We start from the raw sequence: 21,243 nt of genomic DNA, 5'->3' as shown, positions 1-21,243 counted from the left end.
GATCTCTAGGGAGAGGGAAGCAACCGGTCATCCACCCCTATCCATTCCCACTTTCAAATCAATCTCATTCTTAGGGAGTTTGGCCAATTGGGAAATCAAGGGATTTAGGATCAGGAAGCAAGGAGAAACTAAGGTACAGGGAAATGGGGAAAATCCATTGCATGAGAATTGGTACCTCTACAGCGGGGGCAGCAGGTCCCAGCCTCTGTCACTTGGAGGACACAAGGTAGTGAAGGGCATGGCACCCTCTCACAGTATACATTCCCAGCCTATGGAAGATGAAGGATCAGTCCCTCCCTTTTTCTCCCCATCCCTCCCCCAATGAGGAATAAGAGTATCATAAGGGCTGTCAGGGGACCATCCATCCAATTCATTGAATAGCTCCTTATGAGAACTGGGATTGGGGTAGGGCAGCCAAGACTTCCCCAGGTACCAGTCATGATGAGGGAGAACAGTTGCTCCTTGCTATGGTCCAGAGACCACTATTCCTACCCTTCAAGGTCCTCTCATCTTCCTATGCCCCAGAGGTTGGAGAGGAAGGTAAAGTCTGGGAAAAGAGGAGACAATGGGATCTTGGGCTAACAGAAGGTGGGGAAGGAAGGGGGTGGTCTCGACCCCCATGACTGCACCCATAGGTGAACTTTTCCTCCTGGAGACTGATTACCTCTCTACACTAGACCCTTTGGGAGCTATCTCACCCCATCCCACCTCTTCCACACTCAACTAAATTTATCCCTGATATTGGGATTTCTAATAAAAGCTTGGCTTCTCATTCCCCAAACCAAAGCTCAAGATACCTGGCAATAACACTGCTCACAGCTGCCCTTTGGACCTTCAAACTCTTGTCCATTCTGATACTCATGCCCCTCCAAGCTGCAGTCTGCAGGGCAGAATAAGCTAGGTTAAAGATTGGCCCAGCCTTCCACCTTACCCTCTTACCTCTGTCTCCTTCAGGAAAGGCAATATTTGCAGTTGGGTAGGGGGGAGCTCACTTTGGCAGCTGGGGCAGGAACAGGGCCCTGGAGTGGGGTGAGAGCAGAGAGCTGGTGGGCATGGCTTCTTTAGGCACTGCACAGAGCCTGCCTGGGGGGAAAGAACAGAGCCCAGGACTTTAAAATCAAGCCCACCCACACTCACCACCTTCAGAGAGAAATCAAGTCCATATCAAATGTTTATCTGGGAACCTTCTGGTCCCTCAATCTTCTTCTTCTTCCCTTAGCTGCCAGACCTAGGTTCTAATCAGTCAAACAATAAACAAGTATTTATTAAGTGTTTATTATATACCAAACACCAGGCCAAGTCTCAGAGAGGTTGTCAGGTAGCTCGGTGTTAACAAGATTTATCTTCCTGAGTTCAAATCCAGCCTCAGAAACTTACTAATTGTGTGACCCTGGGCCAGTCACGTAACCTGTTTCCTCACTTCTGAAATGATCTAGAAAAGGAAATGACAAACCACTCCAGTATCTTGGCCAAGAAAACCCCAAAGTAGTGTCACAAAGAGCCAAACACAACTGAAACAACCAACAACAAAGGGATTCCAAGAAAGGCAAAAAACATTCCCTCTCCTTTTGTTTTTTTTTATTTTGCAAGGCAATGGGGTTAAGCCACACAGCTAGGTAATTATTATTAAGTGTCTGAGGCCAGATTTGAGCCCAGGTATTCCTGACTCCAAGGCCGGTGCTAGATTCACTGCACCACCTAGCCACCCCAACATTCCCTCTCCTCATGGAGCACATTATCTAATGGGTGAGGCCATATGTAAATCCTGTCTCTTTCTCACTGGGTATCCAGCTTTGGCTGTGTCTCAGCAAACACCCCTCCTCTCTCTTTGCTCTGAGGCCTTCAAGCCATAAGATTCCATCACTATTCAAAAAAGTTTACCTGGAAAGGAAAGTGAGGAACCCAACTTGTCCCAAGGGAAGAGTAGCCCATTAAGCTTAGTGGTACTTACTTGGCAGATACAGTAGGAGCAAGTAGGATCGGTGGGGTCTGGGAAGGTTTCTCCTGGGGCAGCCGTGATCCCATTATAGAAGCACCCTAGAGGATCAGGAGAAAGAAATAGTGATGGAAGAACCAAAAACAATGAATCAGCTAATATTCATGGAGTCCCTCTATGTACTCATCTCAACAGAAATTTAAGGCATTACTGCCAAGGGGAGGAGAGAGAAGAAAGAGAAAGGTAGAAAAATGCAGAATTCAAAATCTTATAAAAAATGAATGTTGAAAACTATCTTTACATGTAATTGGGAAAAACAAAAAAAAAGAAGGTATGGTCTTGGCTTGCAGAAAATTTACCATCTAGTTAGAGGAGTCAAAAATACACATAAAAATAAAAACACAAATTCTAAAGTGGGAATCTAGAATAGAAGGGAGAGATCTCTGTGAGTTAAAGTAAGGGGAGAAGATTTATTGGAAGGGGTGGAACTTGGGGTGGAACTTGAGTTGAGACTTGAAGGAATCATGTAGACAGAGTGGAGATGAAGGTCATTGGAAAGGGAAAACCATAGGAAGCTGAAATCAATGTAAATAGAATTTTTTTTTGGTAAGGCAATGGGGTTAAGTGACTTGCCCAAGGTCACAACTAGATAATTAAATATCTGAAGCTGAATTTGAATTCAGGTCCTCCTGACTCTAGGGCTAGTGCTCTATCTACTGTACCATCTAGCTGCCCCCACTGTAAATAGAATTACAGAATGGTGGAGAAATAATAATATTATGGGATTAAGACACTTCCCATTCCCATTCTTCAGTCATTCAATTTGATCTAACAGCACTGGGCTGGAAATTAGAAATTCAAATTCAGAAGTTCAAATATGACCTCAGACACTAGCTGTGGGAACCTGGACAAGTCATTTTACCCTATTTGGCTCAGTTTTCTTATCTATAAAATGACTTGGAGAAAGATGGTAAACCAGTATCTTTACCAAAAAACCTCAAATGGAGCTACAAAGATTTGGACATGACTGAAAAATGACTCAACAACAACAAATTAAGTGTTGGGGGTATAGACAAAAATGAAACAGTCCCTTAAGAATAATTCTCCTGATAATGATCAATGTTGGAAGGGTTGTGGGAAATCTGGGACACTATTACACTGTTGGTGGAGCTGTGAAATCATCCAACCTTTCTGGAGAGAAATTTGGAACTATGCCCAAAGGGCAACAAAAATGTGCATACCCTTTGATCCAGTAATACCACTACTGGGTCTATACCCTGAAGAGATCATGAAAAAGGGTAAAAACATCACTTGTACAAAAATATTCACAGAAGCCCTGATTGTGATGGCAAAGAATTGGAAATCAAGTAAATGTCCTTCAATTGGGGAATGGCTTAGCAAACTATGGTATATGTATGTCATGGAATACTATTGTTCTATTAGAAACCAGGAGGGATGGGAATTCAGGGAAGCCTGGAGGGATTTGCATGAACTGATGCTGAGTGAGATGAGCAGAACCAGAAAAACTGTACATCCTAACAGCAACAAGGGGGTGATGATCAACCTTGATTCACTCACTCATTCCATCAGTGCAACAATCTGGGACAATCTGGGGCTGTCTGCAATGGAGAATACCATCTGTATCCAGATAAAGAACCGTGGAGTTTGAACAAAGTTCAAGGATTATTCCCTTTAATTTAGAAAAAACAAACAGATATCTTATTGTCTGATCTTGTTATCTCTTATACTTTTTGTTTCTTCCTTAAGAATATGATTTCTCTCTCATCATATTCAATTTGGATCAATGTACAACATGGAACCAAAGTAAAGACCAACAAATTGTTTTCTGGGGGGGGAGGGAAGTAAGATTGGGGGGGGATTGTAAAACTCAAATAAAATCTTTAATTAAAAAAAAAGAATAATTCTCCTTAGGGGCAGCTAGGTGATGCAGTGGATAGAGCACCAGCCCTGGAGTCAGGAGAACCTGAGTTCAAATCCAGTCTGAGACACTTAATAATTACCTAGCTGTGTGGCCTTGGGCAAGCCACTTAACCCCACTGACTTGCAAAAACCTAAAAAAAAAATTCTCCTTAGAAGACATTACTCCTACCTAGAAAAGAAAACAGGAAAAGGACACAAAGTTTTGACAAAGGAATTCCAGAAGTAGCAAGATCTAACTGGAAGGATGAAGAGGAGTCTCAAAGATACCGGAGATAGGCTGCCTTCAAGGAGTTCCTATTCTAATGGGGAGAAAAATATGCAAACAACTATGTCTATGCAAGAAATATGATTGATAAATAAGAGGGGATAAATTTTGAGGAGAATTAGATATTTCCCAAGACATGAGAACTGAATATTCTGTAGACAACACAAATTCAACATATTCAAAATAGCACTGGTTATCTGTCCCTTCAAAAACTTCTTTCCTGGGACAGCTAGGTGGTGCACTGGTCCTGGAGTCAAGAGGACCTGAGTTCAAATTTGGTCTCAGACACTTAATAATTATTTAACTGTGTGACCTTGGGCAAGTCACTCAACCCCATTGCCTTGCTACCCCGCCACCAAAAAAAAAACTTTCCTGAAATTCCCTATAACAGTCAATGGCACTGTCAATCTTCCAGTAGCTCAGGTTTCACAACCTCAGTACCAACTTCCAGTTCTCCCTCTCCCTCACCTCCAACCAATCTGTGGCTTGTTCTGTCAGTTCTACCTTTACCCTCATATACCTTTACCCTCATACCTTCTCTGACCCTATTTCATACCTCATCTTCTCCTGTCTGTGTTACTGCATTAGCCTGTTAGTTGTTCTCCCTCCTCAAGTCTCTCCTTATTCCATTCTCTACTAAATTATCAAAGTGGTCTTCAACCTCCCCACCCTACCTGTCATCTCACCCTCCTATTCAATAATCTCTGATGGCTCCCTTATTATCTGGAGGATCAAACTGAAAATCTTGTTTGACTTTTAAAGCCTTTCACAACCTGGCCCCATTCTTCCTTTCCAATCTTCTTACACTTTGATACTTTCCTCATACTCTATGATCTATGACATTGACCCTCTTGCTGTTCCCCATACATCACCCTCCATCTTTATGCCTTTTCATTGTCTGTCCTCTATACCTAGAATGTTCTCCCTTCTTACCTCCCCCTCCTGGTCTTTCTGGCTTCCCTCAAGACTCAGATGTTATCCTACATTATTCAAGAGGCTTTTTTCTTGGTCCCCTTTAACGTTGGTGCCTTCCCTCTGCCATCATCTCTAATTTATCCAGTAAGATATCCAGGTGTTTGCATATTGTCTCCCCACTGAAATGGAAGCTCCTTGAAAGCAGTTTTCTTTCTCTTTCTTTGTCTCTCTCTTGGTCTTTCTAGCACTTCAAACAACATTTGAGAAACAATAACTTCCTAGTAAATGCTTGTTGACTTGACCTTATTGAGGAAGGGAGGGTGGGAGTTAAGTATTTAACTTCTGGAAGAAACCTAGTAAATGTAGGGGTCAGTGATGAATGATCTAACAGAAGAAGGTTTGTTCTTTTTTGTTTGTTTGTTTTTGCAAGGAAATGGGTAAGCGACTTGCCCAAGGTCACACAGCCAGGTAATTGTCTGAGACTGGATCTGAACTCAGGTCCTCTTGACTCCAAGGCTAGTGCTCTATCCTCTGTACCACCTAGCTGCCCCAAGAAGGTTCATTCTGAGGAAGTTGGGGAGATACAGCTGGGGACACATCATGGAGCCCCTAGAAAATCTGTCCCCATGTTTACCCTCTGAGTAACAGGTGGCATATTGGATAAGAGGGCTAAACCTGATCCTATACACATAGAGAAGGCAGTGTGTTGGGACCAGTTCAATCTTACTTGTTGATTGTTAAGTTTTCAATGTGAGCCTTTACATCTTGGAAATCAGCAAACACAACCTATCAGGGTTTGATTAGTTTGATTAGTGGTTGTCTAAAATTTAGCAAGAAATGGAGACAATGTTAATAATGCCAATTACATTTAGAAATGTGTCATTTTCTGCCATCTATGTCCAAAGGGGGAAAAAAACTCTGAAGTCTGAATGCAAAGCAAAGAATACTGTATCATTTTTAAAAACTTCTTTATGCTTTTTCTTTCTTTCTCATGGTTCCCCTCCTTAGTTCTAATTCCTCTTTCACATCATAATATGGAAATATGTAAACACGATTGTACACGTAGAACCTACATAAGATTGTTTACTGCCATGGGGAGAGGAGAGGGTGGAAGAAAAAATGTGGAATTCAAAAACTTGCAAAAGGATGAACATAGAAAACTACCTTTGAATGTAAATGGAAAAAAATCAATTTAAAAAAAAAGTGCTAGCCCTGGAATCAGGAGGACTCATCTTCCTAACCTCAGACACTTAATAGATGTCTGACCCTGGCAAGTCACTTAATTCTGTTTGCCTCAGTCTTCTCATTTATAAAATGTGCAGGAAAAGGAAATAGCAAACTACTCTTTTATCTTTGCCAAGAAAACCCCAAATGGGGTCATGACGAATCAGACAACTGAACAATAACGATGACATTTACCTTCACAGGTTGGGCAGCAGTGCCCAGGTAAGGTGAGTGGGTGGCTGCAGCTTGGCTGGTCACAAGGTGTGCGGTCACATGAGACAAAACCCCCAATGCAGGTACAACGGTTACATGGCTTTTCTGGCTCTGGGAACTCCTGGCCACTCAGGTATGACTCCCCCAGGTACTCACAACCTGGGGAAAATCAACAGTGAAAGGACAAAGAGGAAGAAGACATGAAGGAGGGAGAGCATGGGCCTGCCCTGTACCCTGAGAAGCCTTGGTTAGCAACCTCACTGCATGGGCAGGGAACTAGAGTGGGAACTGGAGAACTGAAGAGGTACAATGCCAGCCAGCAATCCTAAATTAACACCCTCTTCTGTCCCCCCCCAATTCCTGAGCAGGGACCAGGGACACATTTCCACAAGCATTGTTAAGTATCTTGACAAGACACTGTGCTAAACCCTGAAGATTTAAAGACAAAATGAAATAGTCTCTGCTCTCTCAGAGCTTACATTCTTTGGCAATCATAATTTAATTGAGTAAATATTTATAGCATAAAACTAGAACTGAGTTTACATGGTGTGATCCTACTTACATATGGAGAAATTAAGAGCCAGGGAGGTCTCCAAAATTTCACAACTTAATAACTTTGCCCTTTTGGGTTCTTTCAAGAAAACACAGATACACACACACACACACACACACAAACACACACACATACCCCTATGTATTGAAATGTTGTCTGCCCCATTAGGTTGGATGTTTCTAAAAGGCAAGGACTAGGTTTTTGCCTTTCTTTGTATCCTTAGCTCTAAACTCAGTACTTGACCCATAACTTGACTTATGGTTGCTGACTGACTAATAAATAACAAAGCTGAGACTGACCCAAATTGACTGTCTCTCAACTTGATGTGACTTCCTTTACAAATCATCTTAAGTCCCTTTCAGCCCTATCATGGTAAAAAAAAGTAAGGATGATCCAATTTCCAACTGTCCTCCCCAGACCCTTTCCTTAGCCCCACTCTGCACCTCAGGGGCACTCACCATCACAGACTGGGCAGCATGATCCTCGGGCAGGGAAGGGGCATTGGGCAGGGGCACAGGACTTTGGCTCACAGGTTACACTGCCCTCCCAGCAGAGGCACACTTGGCATGGGGACATTGAGGAGGTGAACTGTTCCCCATTGGGCAGCTCCCTTCCATCATATAAGCAACCTGGGGAGATGGAAAGAGGTCAGAAGAAGACTTCTCAGCTTCCTTATCTCCCCAGACTTTCTTACCCCCCCCCCCAAGAGGGTTTTACCATCACAGGAAGGGCAGCAGTCCCCTTGCAGGGGGTGGGTGCAGAATGTTGGGGGGCAGGGCAGTCTCTGGCAGGAAGCAGAACCATTGAGGCAGAGGCATCGGTGACATGGGTCCCCAGGTGGGGAGAAGTGTTCCTGGTGATGTGCAGGGGGCATCCCAGGAACCAAGCAGTCAGCTGGGGGCACTAAGGGAATGAAATATGGTACAGGGAGAGCTGAGACAAAGAAGCATATGCAGAATGGGAATTTGGAGTCAGGGAACCTGGGTTCAAATTCTGGGTTCTCCTTCTTACACCCTGTGTGGGCTTCAGTAAATGACTTTATTCAGATGCTTAATATATGCTTATTGATTAATTTGACTTCATCTCTCTCTGGACTTCAGTTCCTTCTGGAATGTAAAATAAGTGGGGATGAACTAGACAATCCATAAAAAAAGTCCTTTTACTCTAAAACTAAAACACAATGGAAAAATCACTATATTTGGAGCCAGAGTCCAAATTATGTCCAAATTGAGTCTAAATTCTGACTGCTTCTTATTAATTATTAACTTGGAATGTCATTTTATTTTTCTGAGTCTAAGATTCCTCATATGTAAAATAAGGGAGTTAGTCTAAATGATTTCTAAGATTTTTTTCTATTCTAAATCTACAATCCTATGATCACTTGGGATAAATAGGTGGCATAGTAGATAGAACCCCAGGCTTAGAGTCAGGAAGACCTGAGTTAAAATTCCACCTTAGACACTTACTAGCCTGTGTAGTCATTTAACCCTATTGGCTTCAGTTTCCTCATCTGTAAAATGAGCCGGAGAAGAAAAATGACAAACCATTCCAGTATCTTTGCCAAGAAAACCTGAAACGGGCTCATGAAGAGTCAGACAGAGGAGACTGGGACTGGGTGACCAATAGAGTTGACCTCTAATGGTTCAGCTTCCAACTTCCACCCCTACCTGCCCATCTATGTTGCACTTGCTCAGCTCTCTACTTGAGAGGCGAAAAGAAGAGGATAGAAATGACCAAAAGGAGGGAAGGAATAAGGGACTCAAGGAAGAATAGTGGAGGTGGTTGCTCTGTACCTGGACATTGTGGACAACATGCTCCAAGAGGTAGGAAAGGCTCTGGGCAAGGCAGTGGAGGGCACCGTTGGGTCAGGCATTGTACGTTCCCATTCTGTGAACAGAGAGATATCCTCCAGCCCTCCCTTTTTCTAGGAAATTTCTTAGTTTTAGGTAAGGCCAGTCCAAAGGAACAGGGGATAGAGAGGGGGCTACCTGAGCTCTTCCCCCAAAAATTCTCCCAACTGCCTTCCTCCCCACCTCCTAAATTTGTGCTTTTGAGTACCCCCCATTCCATCCCAGGGCCCAGACTCACAATACAATGGCAAACCCTGCACCGATCTGTAGGATGGGGGAAGTCGGCTCCATTGGGATACTCTTTCCCCCCAAAGTCACAACCTGAGGAGAGCATCAAAGAGTTAAATGTGGACTTCTCATATCTCCCTAATCTGCCAGCTCCTGATTACTTCAGATAGCACTTTACAATCTCTTTCGCCAAAGAAGTCCCCCCTCCAAGAGCCCTGTCAGTTCTGAGAAATTCCACACCCCCCTCATACCTCACCATTGCATTTGCTCTTGCAGCAGGAGCCTGGCAGTGGATGGGCACAGAGGGCCCCTGGACAAGCACGGGGCTGGCAGTGGACCCAGCCTCCCTGGCACTGGCATCCTTGGCAGGGATCCCGGGGATGAGGGAAACTCTCACCATCCACAAATACCTGATCCTCCAGTAGACAATCTATCCCACAGGTCCAGGTGAAGGGTACAAGGGGATACAGGAGATGTAATGGAGAGGTTGAGTGAGTCAAGGAGAATGACTTCCTTTTAAGCCTTTATTAAATACTTGCTATATTTCAGACGCTGTGCTAAGTGTGGGGCATTCAAAGAACAGTCAAAAACAGTCCCTATCCTCAAGGAGCTTACATTCTAATAAGAGACGACATGCCAACAACTCTGAACATATAGGACACATCCAAGGTAAACAGGTAATCACAAAGGGAAGGGCTGAAAAGGTTTGGAACATCCTGGGCTAGCCAAGAGGAAAGAATATGAAAGATGGAAAAGGTTTTCAAAGGGATGTGCAGTTGAACAGGATGGCTTCAATGAATTCAAGGAGAGGAAGCAGAGCAGCTGGGCCAAGTGGACTTAGGGGGAGGGGGCAGGTGGGCGGGTGCTTAGGGAGGGTTGATCCAGGCAGGTAATCACAGAGTCCTTACCTGGACACCTAGGGCAGCACTGGCCTGGTCCTTTCTGGGGCCTGCCACAGGTGGTGGGTGGGCAGGTAAGAGGAGAGCACAGGACTGTACCATCCTAGGAAGAAGGAAACTATAGTAAGTGTTGGGAGAAGGAAAGACTCCGCTCTTCCAAAAATATTTTTAACAGCACTGGATTTTGAATAGCAAAGAATTCTTGATACAAAGGAGATGACCTAAAGACGCAGAAAAAAAAATCATACATTGATTGAAAGACAAAGCTGATGGGTTTTAAAAAACTGTACGTCTTTGTTACCAGGAAGGTATTTTTAAGGGGTGGATCAGAGGGGAAAGACTGGGGGAAAGAAAAGGGAACAATCACTTATTAGACTCTAGGTGATAGGAACTGTCTTTAATGCTTTAAATAGTATCTCATTTGATCCTCACAACAACATTGGGAGATAAACACTACTATTATCCTTATTTTATAGATGAGTTAACTGAGGCAGAAATCAATTAAATAACCTCAAGATCACATAGCTATTAAGTGTATGAGGTTTGATATGAAGGTGAAGAAATCATGAAAAGTGACAGAAATTTTTTAAGAGCAACAATAAAATGAAAAAATAAAAAATGAATAAAATAAAATAACTCCCCCCAAAAAGAGCAGCAATAAGACTTTTTGTTAAGGCAGCAAGGGAAAAATTCCAGACCATGACGGTTATGTTTTGGTCTCACACACAAACATGGGGGCTATGTCTCAGGAGGCAGCATTCGTGGGAAGTACCTCACAGTGGCAGACGTGACACGGGTGGCTGGGGTCGGTGAAGTTCTGCCCGTTGGCATAGATGAGTCCCTGGTAGGTACAGCTCTCACACCCAGGGCAGCAGGCACCTGGGAAGGGCTGGGTGAGCAAGGCCAGAAGTTCCAGGAAGGAGGGGTATCTCTTGAAGAAGCTGGGTCATCTTGGGTGTTTGGGCAGTGAATTAAGCACCCGACTAGACAGAGGCTATTGCACTCCGAGGGCAGGGATCCGGGTAGTAGGGCACTCACCAGGGGACTGAGTGGGATGCTGGCAGGGAGGTGGGGGGCAAGGCACAGTTCCACACACAGGAACCCCTTGTTGGCAGGAACAGGTAGTGCAGGGCTGTCCTTCAGGCTCCCACTGGACCCCTTCAGCAAACTCCTGTCCATTGAGCACACACACTGCAAGGATACAGCAAGAAGGAAGGGATTGTGTCTATCACCATGGCAACAAAAGGATGTTGATACCCCCCACATACACACACACATCCCAACCTACCATGATGAAAGAACTTTCTCTGAGTAGGTATTGTCCATCTATCTATCTTGTGTATGAGGGATTTGTGATGCTATCAGCTATGAAATCACTGGAACACACTTTGAAGAGGGTGTGATGATGCTTGTCCTTGGTTGAGGTGATGCCATGATATGCACATGAATTGGATTTGAGTAAGGGGGTTCTGTACTAAGTTACCAGCCTCACTTTATCCTCTGGAGCCACCTGGGTCCAGTGACCAGATAGAAAGCAGGAGGACTGGAGGTGACCCTGGATGTGAGGCAATCAGGGTTAAGTGATTTGCCCAAGATCATGCAGTTAGAATGGGTCAAATGTCTGAGGGCAGATTTGAACTCAAGCCCTTCTGACTCCAGGATTACTACCTAGCGGCCTCTGAAAAGGGTACATTTAATCTTCTTTTATAAAATCACACTGGTCTCTTTTTGAGCACAGGCTCCTTTCTGTTGAAATACCCTGCCTCCAATTATAACCCGGGATCCTAGAAGACCACTGTCCTGGGGATGCCTGAGAAAGATTTATCAATGAGAAAGAGAAGTTATTAGCATATGTGACCAGTTCATGGGGTTCAATGGAATTCATCACCTCAGGGGTGGCACTGAAGGAGAGGAAAAGGCCTCCTTTAACCCTTACCTATCACTAGATCAGGAAACAATGTAGTGAGAGACTCAAAAGGGGGTACTGAAGGGCAGCTAGGTGGCACAGTGGATAAAGCACTGGCCCTGGAGTCAGGAGTACCTGAGTTCAAAACCCACCTCAGACATTTAATAATTACCTAGCTGTGTGGCCTTGGGCAAGCCATTAAACCCCATTTGCCTTGCAAAAACCTAAAAAAAAAAAGAGGGTACTGATTTTAAAATGAGAAAACCAGTTAAATAACTTAGAGCTCTGGCAGTGAGCAGTGGGCAGTAGTGCTTGGAGCCAATGTTTGCTATGAGGGTGAATCCAGGAAATTTTATTGCATTTAGGTAGACAGCAGGCTCAGATCATTCACTATTGGACAAGACAGGGGAGGCAGTGTAGTCCAATTAGGATAGCCCTAGATTTGGAGTGAGAAGAACTGGGTTTGAATTCACTTACCACCTTGAGCAGGTCATCTCTCTGTCTTAGAACTAGAGGTGAAAAGCTAAGTTTTCCCCAAAGGTAGAACCAGAGCATAATAATAGTTGCTAATATTTATTGTGACCTAGAGGGGTAGCTAGATGGTACAGTGGATAGAGTGCTGGGCCTGAAATCAGAATGAATCACCTCCCCAAGATCAAATCCAACCTCAGAGATTTACCAGTTGTATGGCAAATCATGAAACCTGTGTACCTCAGTTTCCTCATCTGTCAAATGAACAGAAGAAGGGAATGACAAACCACCCCAATGGGGTCATGAAATGTCAAACATGAATGAAAACAACTGAAGAGTAGTAGCTTTACTATTCGTATAGTTCTAACATGGAGATACCATTGAGAGGACCTTTTGAGCAAGCTTGGTTGGCCTAGCATCCCACTACTCTCTACCATGTGGGAGGGTAGTCTCCTTTGATTGACTGTCTTCATTCTTAAAACTGTAAGGCTAAGTCATTGGCCCTCTTGCCATCATCTTTGGGCTGAACTTCTTGTGGCAATTCCTAACCACTGCATCCAGCAAGGATGCCATGAATGGAACCCCTAAGAACAGAAGGAAAATCCTTCCTCTGCTCCCTCTATTTTATCTCAGCTTTGAGAAATGAGTCCCTGAAGGTTTGCTAATTAACATATATCCTCATTTGAGCTTCACAATCTGGGAAGATCTGTGCCACTAATCCACCATTTTACAGATGAGGAAATTGAGGTTCAGAAACATTAAATCATTTGTCCAGATTCACTCAGCTAGTTAATGGCTATGACTAGATCTGAACTTACGGTCATCCTTACTTTATAGCACCATAACTTCACCTCTATAGCACTGAGCCTGTCTCATTGGTAAATGGGTTTCAAGCCGCTCAACCCACTCAAAGAAAGAAAGATCTGGTGTGAGAAGCCCTCCACAGGCAATAAGAAGAGGAGCTTGGTGTACTGGCTAGGGATTGAATTCAGAGTCAGGAAAACCCGGGTTAAATCCTGTCTCAAACTCTGTATGACCCTGACCAAGTCACTTAGCCATTTTGTCTCAGTTTCCTCATCTATAAAATGAAGGAATTGGGCTCAGCAGCTTCTGAATTCCCTTCCACTTCTAGATCTAGGAAATACTGAGCTGGCTCTGGTAATGCGAGTGTCAACCTCATTGTCAGTGTGTACCTCCTTGGAAAGGACTGCCAAGAGATTGATGATATATATATATATATATATATATGTGTGTGTGTGTGTGTGTGTGTGTGTGTGTGTGTGTGTGTGTTTGTATGTGTATGTATGTATGTCTGGTTCTTGTCCTTTGTTATCAAAGAAAAACAAATGACATCACTACGTTTGAGACAAATTACAGTGTGTCGGACTGTGGCTGTTCAGACCAATATGAGTTTGGAATGCTCTACCACAGGTTGGGCACAAATGGTCCATGTGAACACCTGGGGAGGTACTCTAAACTTACATATATCATGTTTCCTTTGAGCTGCTTCAATTCTGCCTTCCTCATAGAGTGCAGCCCCCTCACTGATGAGGGCATGCCATGCCAGGTAGTCCTGTGTCAGTGTCTCCCAAGCTGCACAATCAGTTCTAAAGTTCTTCAATGAAATCTTCAAGGTATCTCGGTATCACTTTTGTTGACTCCCTCATGAGCTCTTGTCTTGTGTGAATTCTCTATAAAATAGTTTTTTTGGCAAGCATACATCTGGCATTCTAACAATGTGTTCAGCCCATCATAGTTGCACTCTCTGTAGTAATATTGGAATGCTAAGTAGTTCAGCTCAAGAAAGGACCTCAGTGTCTGGGATCTTCTCCTGCCAGGTGATCTTCAGAATCTTCATAAGACAATTTAAATGGAAGCATTTCAGTTTCCTGACACACAGCACTTGTAGACTGTCTAGGTTTCACAGGTATGTAAGCAATGAGGTCAGCACAATGGCTCTGTAGAACTTCAGGCTGGTAGTCAGTCTAATACCTCTTCTCTCCCACACCTTCTTTCAGAGTCTCCCAAATACTGACCTAGCTCTGGCAATGCGAGTGTCAACCTCATTGTCAATGTGTACCTCCTTGGAAAGGACACTACCAAGGTAAGTGAACTTGTCCTCAGTACTTTAAACTTCTCCATCTGCTGGTTCCATGTATGGATGGTATGGGCCTAGCTGATGGAACACCTGTGTTTTCCTGATGTTAATTGTTAAATTAGCATGAGTAGCTGAGAATCAATCCATACTTTGTTACATCTTAGCTTCAGAGGCTACACTTGAGAGCACAATCATCTACAACAGAAGATCATACACCAACGCTCCCTCCACTTTGATCTTGGCTTGAAGCCTTTTCAAGTTGAAGAATTTATCATCAATGAGATAGCTGACCTTGAAGCTATGTTCATCCTCAGTAAAGGCATTTAACATGGCTGAAAACACCATGCTAGGACACATCCTTGTTTTACTCTATCTGTGACTGAGAAATCTCGAGAATATCATCCAATATCCAGAACCCAGCCATGCATACCATCTTGGAACTGACATATAATACTGATGAATTTCTCTGGGCAACTAAATTTTGACATTATTTTCCATAAACCTTCATGACTGATGGTATCAAAGGCCTTGATCAGATCTATAAATGTTGTACACAGATCTGTTCTGTTCCTGGCATTTTTCCTGGAGTTGTTGGACAGCAAGCACAATATCAACTGTTCCTCTACCCAACTTCCAGGTAAAGGATCAGTCTATTGAGAAGGACTCTGGCAATAATCTTACCAGCAATGACTAAAAGAGAAAAACCCCTGTAATTGTCAGAAGACAATCTGTTCCCTTTACCTTTATAGAGAGCGATGATGGAGGCATCCTTGAATTCTTGGGGAATAACCTCTTCATATCAAATAACTTGGAAATTTTTAGTCAGTATTTGGAAGAGCAATGGACCTTGTAGATCTCAGCTGGAATAGAATCAGCACCAGGTGCTTTCCCACTTGAAAGGAGCCTAATGGCATTCAAAACTTCTTCATGTGGAACTTCAGCTAGGGACTGATTGACTTCAAGTTGAGGTAAATAGTCAATGACTTCTGCATTTGATTGATGGTAGTCTATTAAGTACACCATGGAAGTGTTCAGCCCATCTCTCTAGGATCATATCCTATTGTTAATCAATGTGGATCCATCAGCACTGAGTTGTTCAGATGCATCACATGTATTTGGTCCACAAATAGCTTTCAGGGCATCATAAAAGCATTTTGGTTTGTTACTGTCTGCATAAAATTGAATTTCATCGGCCTTACTGAGCCAAGAGTCCTGCATCTCCCTAAGCTTCGCTTAGACTTTAATTTTGACAGAATTAAATGCTGCCTTCTTAGAAATGGATGAATTATCCTGCTGGTAAACCCTGTGGAGTCCTTGTTTTTTTCATTTAGCAGCTTCTGGATTTTCCCATCATTTCCAACAAACCAGTCTTGGTGTTTGCAAATGTTCTGGCCCAGATGAGCAAATGCAGTGCTGTATGCCAGATCTTTGAAAGCTCTCTTTTCTGCTCCACTGTTGTCAACTGAGTGTTGGCTCAGTTTTCCCTACAAGTTAGCAACTAACTGTTCCTGCTCAGAGAGACACTCTAATCTCTTGATATTAATTCTTCTAGTATTCATTTTGCCTTGGTGTGACCACTTTGGTTGAAGGTGAATATTTAGCTTTGAAAGGATGAGTCTGTGATCAGTCCAACACTCTGCACCTCACATTGCCTTTGTCATTCTCATATCCTCTCTGTCTCCTCCCTTTCAATTACATAGTCTAATAGATGCCAATGTTTGCTATGAGGGTGAATCCAGGAAATTTTATTGCATTTAGGTAGACAGTATTTGTGATGAAAAGGTCATGAGATGCACAAGTCTTTAGCAGGAGATGACCATTGTTGTTGCTGTTTCCAACTCCACTCCTTCTAAGTTCTCCCTGTCATGTCCAGTAATCTGAGCCTACTCTAGCATTAATGTCACCCATCAATTATAATGTATAATTATCATTACACACACACACACACACACACACCAAAGGTACCTGAAAAGCCAAAGCAGAGAGCCATGAAAAACCCAAGGAAGAACCCTCAGGATCAGAGAGGGAAGGGCCATCCCCCAGTCAGGGCCAAGGTGATGAAGAGTGATGTTGGTGAGAATATTCTTAGGACAAGACACCCAAGCTAATCAGTGGTCAAGCAGCTTGCCTTAGAAAAAGATTTCTGCCTTCTACAAATGAGACCATCAATTCTATTATTCTTTTGTACTTTGTTTGATTTTAGTGTATCCTTAGTCCTGTGTCTACTCAGTATCTGATACATAGGAGAAAGAAAACATACATTTATTAAACATTATTTTATCTTCATCACAATCCTAGGAGATAGGTGTTATCATTATCTGCATTATACAACTGAGGAAACTGAGGCAGAAAGAAATTTAGTGACTTGTTCAAGGTCACACAATTAGTAAGTGTCTGAGTCTGGATTTGAACTCAGGTCCTTTTGATTCCCAGCTCAACATTTTCTATCCACTGCCAAATAGATCATTTGGAGGCTCTATGTGGAAGGAGAATCTCCCAATCTCCATTCACAGAGAGGACCCACGGAGAGGACTGTAGAAAGGATGGAGACTCTCACCTTGGCAGCTTGGGCAGCAGTGTCCAGGCCTTGATACAGGGTTGGGACAGGGGCTAGGTGGGCATTGGATGGGCACACAGCGAACCAGACTCCTCTAGAATACATAAATAAGTGAAGCACACAAGCAGTGAGTGATGGAATCCTAGGACCAGAGGTTTAGAACTGGAAGAGCCCTGGGAGACCTTCAAGTCTGCCCAGCTCCTTTTACAGATGGAAAAACTGAGACCCAGAGAGGTTTGGTGACCTGGAAAGGCAGGCCAGAGATGTTCGGGGAAGTAGTAGAAATGGGCAGAAGCTTGAGGGCAGACACATGGGTAAAGGAGGGTATGAGGAAGCATGTGCAGGAGAGGAATGGGACTAGACAATAGACCCTAGGGAATGATGGTGAAATATCGACAAAGAACATAAAAGTACATGTTGCCCATCTTCTTGCTCAGGAGCAGAGCTGAAGGCAGAGGTTGGGGTGGGAGGAAGCCTTCACTCACCAGGCAGGTGCAGGTTAGGCAAGGGTTGGAGCTGGATGGGAAGACTGCCCCCTCCTCATGATGCTGACCCTCATACTCACAGCCTGGGGAAAGGGAAGGGGTAGCTCATAGGAGGAACTGATTCTCTTTCAAGAGGCAACTTCAAGCAAGGGAAGGGAGAAAAGGAGAAGAGGGAAGGGATTGGAGGGGGAAACATGGAGAAGGGAAAATATTGGTGGGAAGGGAGGTCCTGGGCAGGAGAATATGTTTTTGGGGTAGCAGGGTTGGGGAGCACCACGAATGTTCACAGCTTTGGGGTATGGATGAGAAATGGGCATCTCAGGCTGTTAATTTTTTTTCTGGTTGGGCATTTGGATTATTTAAGAAAACCTGAGCCCCCTGGCATGATAAAGATGAGGGATCTGGGCCACCCTAGGGGCAGTGGATTCCTAGGCCTAGTCAGTAAGGACACCTCTCTCTCTGGAAGCAGGCTACTACCACATGGGGAGGAGGGGCAAGGAGGTCACCTGGCCGGCAGATTGGACAACACTGCCCCTGTGGGGTATAACTCTCCAGGCAGCTGAGCTCTGGACAGGAGGCCTCCATGCACTGAACAGTCCCATCCTGTGGGAGGAAAAAAAAGGAAATCCTATTCTCTGGCTTCCCCAAGTCTTCTTTCTGCTCTTCCCCATAAACACAGTTCTAGATACTCCAGAAGGTACAACCAGCCCAAGGGCCCTCCCTTGCAGATAGCTCCTCATTACCAATGAACTGTGGCAGCCTCAGGCACCACCCCTGTGCCAGATCTTTTACCTTACATATGCAGCTGATACAGGGCTCTGGATACCATATTTCTCCAACTTTTTGATCAACAGGACATATTATGTTGCCTTCAGGTTCTAGACCAAAGATACAAAGGGAATGAGCAGGGTGAGGACCTCTGTTTCCTTGCACATTGATATGTGTGGTTGCCTCTCTCTCTCTCTCTCTCTCTCTCTCTGTGTGTGTGTGTGTGTGTGTGTGTGTGTGTGTGTCTGTGTCTCTCTCTCCCTCCCTACAAATAGCGTCCGATACGTGTGATACATCCATTCATCTGCTCATTCTTTCATTCTCTTCCTTGGCCATCTCATCCATTCTTGTGGCTTCAGTCTCCAATTAAATATGACTTCCAGATCTTTACCTCCCAGCCCTGTCCTCCCTCCTCAGCTCCAGAGTTGAGTTCCTAACCACCTGATGGACATCTGTCACTTGAATAAACTGCCAGCACCTGCATTCAACTTGTTTACAAACAGCCCCTGGTCATTAATACTGCACTTTTGTTGTCAGACTATGCCCTCAAACCATATAAGATATACATTTTTGTTGTTTTTTGCAAGGCAATGGGGTTAAGTGGTTTGCCCAAGGTCACACAACTAGGTAATTATTAAGTGTCTGAGGACAGATTTGAACTCAAGTCCTCCTGACTCCAGGGTTGGTGCTCTATCCACAGTGCCACCTAGTGCCCCCTAAGATATACCTTAAAAAATAAATAAACTGCATATAGCAACATGTCCTGGTTTCCTATAGTCATTTTTCTTCTTTCCATATTGAAATGTTTGTACTTGTTGGTGATCGTTAAGGTGGTGATATAACAGTTTTTGAAAAGGTAGTGGGATGAGGTACCCAGGAACCCTGGTCATCCTCAGCCTCTTGGAGAAGCCAGGCGAGGGAAGTGACTGACCTGGCTCACAGCTCGGGCAGCATCTCCTGGTGTCTAAGCAGGGCCTCCATGAACACAGGGACTGGCTACATGTCACCTTTCCTTCCTGTCAGGGAGAAGGGCAGCTGTGCCTCCAGAGGAACCTGAAAGCAATATCCGCCCCCCATCTCCCAGGGGGAGTAGGGCCAGAGCTCAGCTTTGGTCATGGTGGGCTCCTCTCTGTCTCTTCCCCCAGCACAGAGAAACCTTGGGCTCATCTGCACTAATCCCAATCTCTGGCATTTTGACTATTCAGGGACTTATGAACTGCCCTTGCCCCACCACCACCACCCCCAGATACAGATCAAGGACTGTCCCTGGGAGGAGAGGAATGAGGAAGAGCAGGTATGAGAAAGATGATGAAGAGAGACAGGTTGTATGTGTGAAGGTTAGGAACCAGAATACTCCAGGTCTTACCAGACAGTGACAGCTGGTACAGGCATCTGGAGAGAAGGTCTCCCCATTGCTATAGGCCTGGCCTCCATGGCTGCATCCTGGCCCCAAACACAGAACAGTCATTGTGGGTGACCTCCCCAGTCCCAAAGATCCCAACCTCTGAGGTCCGCAGATCGAAAGGTGGTGTTAGAGTTGCACCCCATCACCATTCCTCAGGATAACTGTAGAACTTACCAAGACAGTGGGTCACATCCCTGATGGGGGAACACTGAACCACCCCTTCGATGCAGATACAAGAGGTACAGGCATCTGGCTCCCAGTGGGCTCCCTGGGGCCACTCCTGCCCCTGCCAGGTGCAAGGGGGTCTGCGGCATTCACAGGACTCGAGCTGCTTCACCCTGGTCTGCAAGTCCGTGTTCTGGGAGAGAGGTGATAATGCATATCCTCATCTGGAGGTCTACCTGCCCTTCTCACCTCCTGACCCTCATGGAACCCCTGTAATACTAGAATAGGGATAAGGGGCACACACCAAAACTAAATAGGAAATCATGTGATCATAGAACTTAGAACTGGAAAAGCCTTCACTCATTACCATTCTAGGAATCTAGTGATGAAGCAGGTTACCTTTCCCCTGACAGAAAGGTGGTGGACTCAGGGGTACACTTTTTGGACAAGGTCAATAGAAATATTTGTTTTGCTTAACTATGCATATTTGTAACAAGATAGCATTGTTATTTTTTTGTCCTTCATTTTCTTTTTTTATAGGTTTTTTTTTTTGCAAGGCAATGGGGTTAAGTGGCTTGCCCAAGGCCACACAGCTAGGTCAATATTAAGTGTCTGAGGCTGGATTTGAACTCAGGTCCTCCTGATTCCAGGGCCAGTGCTCTATCCACTGCACCACCTAGCTGCCCCTGTCCTTCATTTTCAAAGAAGACCATGACATCACAAGGAGGTGATGTCATGATAAATGCATTAACTGGATTTGAGTGAGGGGGCGCTGTGCTGAGTCACCAGCCTCATTTTCTCCTCTGGAGCCATCTGGATCCAGTGGCCAGATATGAATCAGGATGCCTGGAGATGACCCTGAATGAGAGGCAATCAGGGTTAGGTGACTTGCCCAAGGTCACACAGCTAGTCAAGTGTCTGAGGTAGGATTCAAATCCCCATTCTCCTGACTCCAAGACCAGTATTCCATCTATTGTGCCACCAAGCTACCCAGGACTGAGGTAGAAGGGCGAGAAATATTTGTTCATTCTAAAAAATTAATTTTTTTTTAAAAAAAAACCCATTGCCTGAGCCTCAGAACCAGATTTTACTCACTGGACTATGTTCTTGCCATTGGCAGTATTAACCTAGACAGAGTTATTTAGATTCTGAAACTTAGCTAGGTAAGACTTCAACAGATCTTATCTACTACTATTAGCCAGATGAATTATTACAGATAGAAAAAAAAACAGAATATATGTCTAATAACATAGATTTAGAGTTGGAAGAGATCTTAGAGACCACCAGATACAATCTACTCATTTTATAGCTGAGAAAACCAAAGTTAAGTGACTTGCCCAAGGTCACCCAGCTAATAAGTATCT

General features: G+C 44.2%; 1 protein-coding gene across 2 annotated transcripts in view; it reads right to left on the bottom strand.

Annotated features, from left to right (window-relative positions):
- The window catches only part of KCP (kielin cysteine rich BMP regulator), a 34,761-nt gene that overhangs the window by 10,365 nt on the left and 3,153 nt on the right, over positions 1-21,243 (bottom strand). The window contains exons 3-22 of one of the 2 annotated variants that reach the window (XM_074193741.1): positions 19,889-20,072; positions 19,676-19,752; positions 19,241-19,325; positions 18,334-18,419; positions 18,048-18,144; positions 17,542-17,624; positions 17,057-17,150; positions 11,063-11,215; positions 10,797-10,903; positions 10,034-10,127; positions 9,382-9,555; positions 9,136-9,218; positions 8,841-8,934; positions 7,765-7,950; positions 7,506-7,676; positions 6,477-6,653; positions 1,952-2,037; positions 993-1,083; positions 798-880; positions 176-269 (exon numbers count right to left, since the gene is read on the bottom strand). In XM_074193741.1, coding sequence (XP_074049842.1) covers positions 176-269; positions 798-880; positions 993-1,083; positions 1,952-2,037; positions 6,477-6,653; positions 7,506-7,676; positions 7,765-7,950; positions 8,841-8,934; positions 9,136-9,218; positions 9,382-9,555; positions 10,034-10,127; positions 10,797-10,903; positions 11,063-11,215; positions 17,057-17,150; positions 17,542-17,624; positions 18,048-18,144; positions 18,334-18,419; positions 19,241-19,325; positions 19,676-19,752; positions 19,889-20,072 — 2,299 coding nt within the window. Of the gene's footprint in view, positions 1-175; positions 270-797; positions 881-992; positions 1,084-1,951; positions 2,038-6,476; positions 6,654-7,505; positions 7,677-7,764; positions 7,951-8,840; positions 8,935-9,135; positions 9,219-9,381; positions 9,556-10,033; positions 10,128-10,796; positions 10,904-11,062; positions 11,216-17,056; positions 17,151-17,541; positions 17,625-18,047; positions 18,145-18,333; positions 18,420-19,240; positions 19,326-19,675; positions 19,753-19,888; positions 20,073-21,243 lie in introns of those variants that run through there. The other variant, XM_074193742.1, reaches the window with a different exon arrangement.

Source organism: Macrotis lagotis, chromosome 7 (genome assembly GCF_037893015.1).
Source record: "Macrotis lagotis isolate mMagLag1 chromosome 7, bilby.v1.9.chrom.fasta, whole genome shotgun sequence".
Taxonomy (NCBI): Eukaryota; Metazoa; Chordata; class Mammalia; order Peramelemorphia; family Peramelidae; genus Macrotis; species Macrotis lagotis.
Note: the sequence above shows the minus strand (reverse complement) of the source record. Positions and strands in the feature narration are given on the sequence as shown.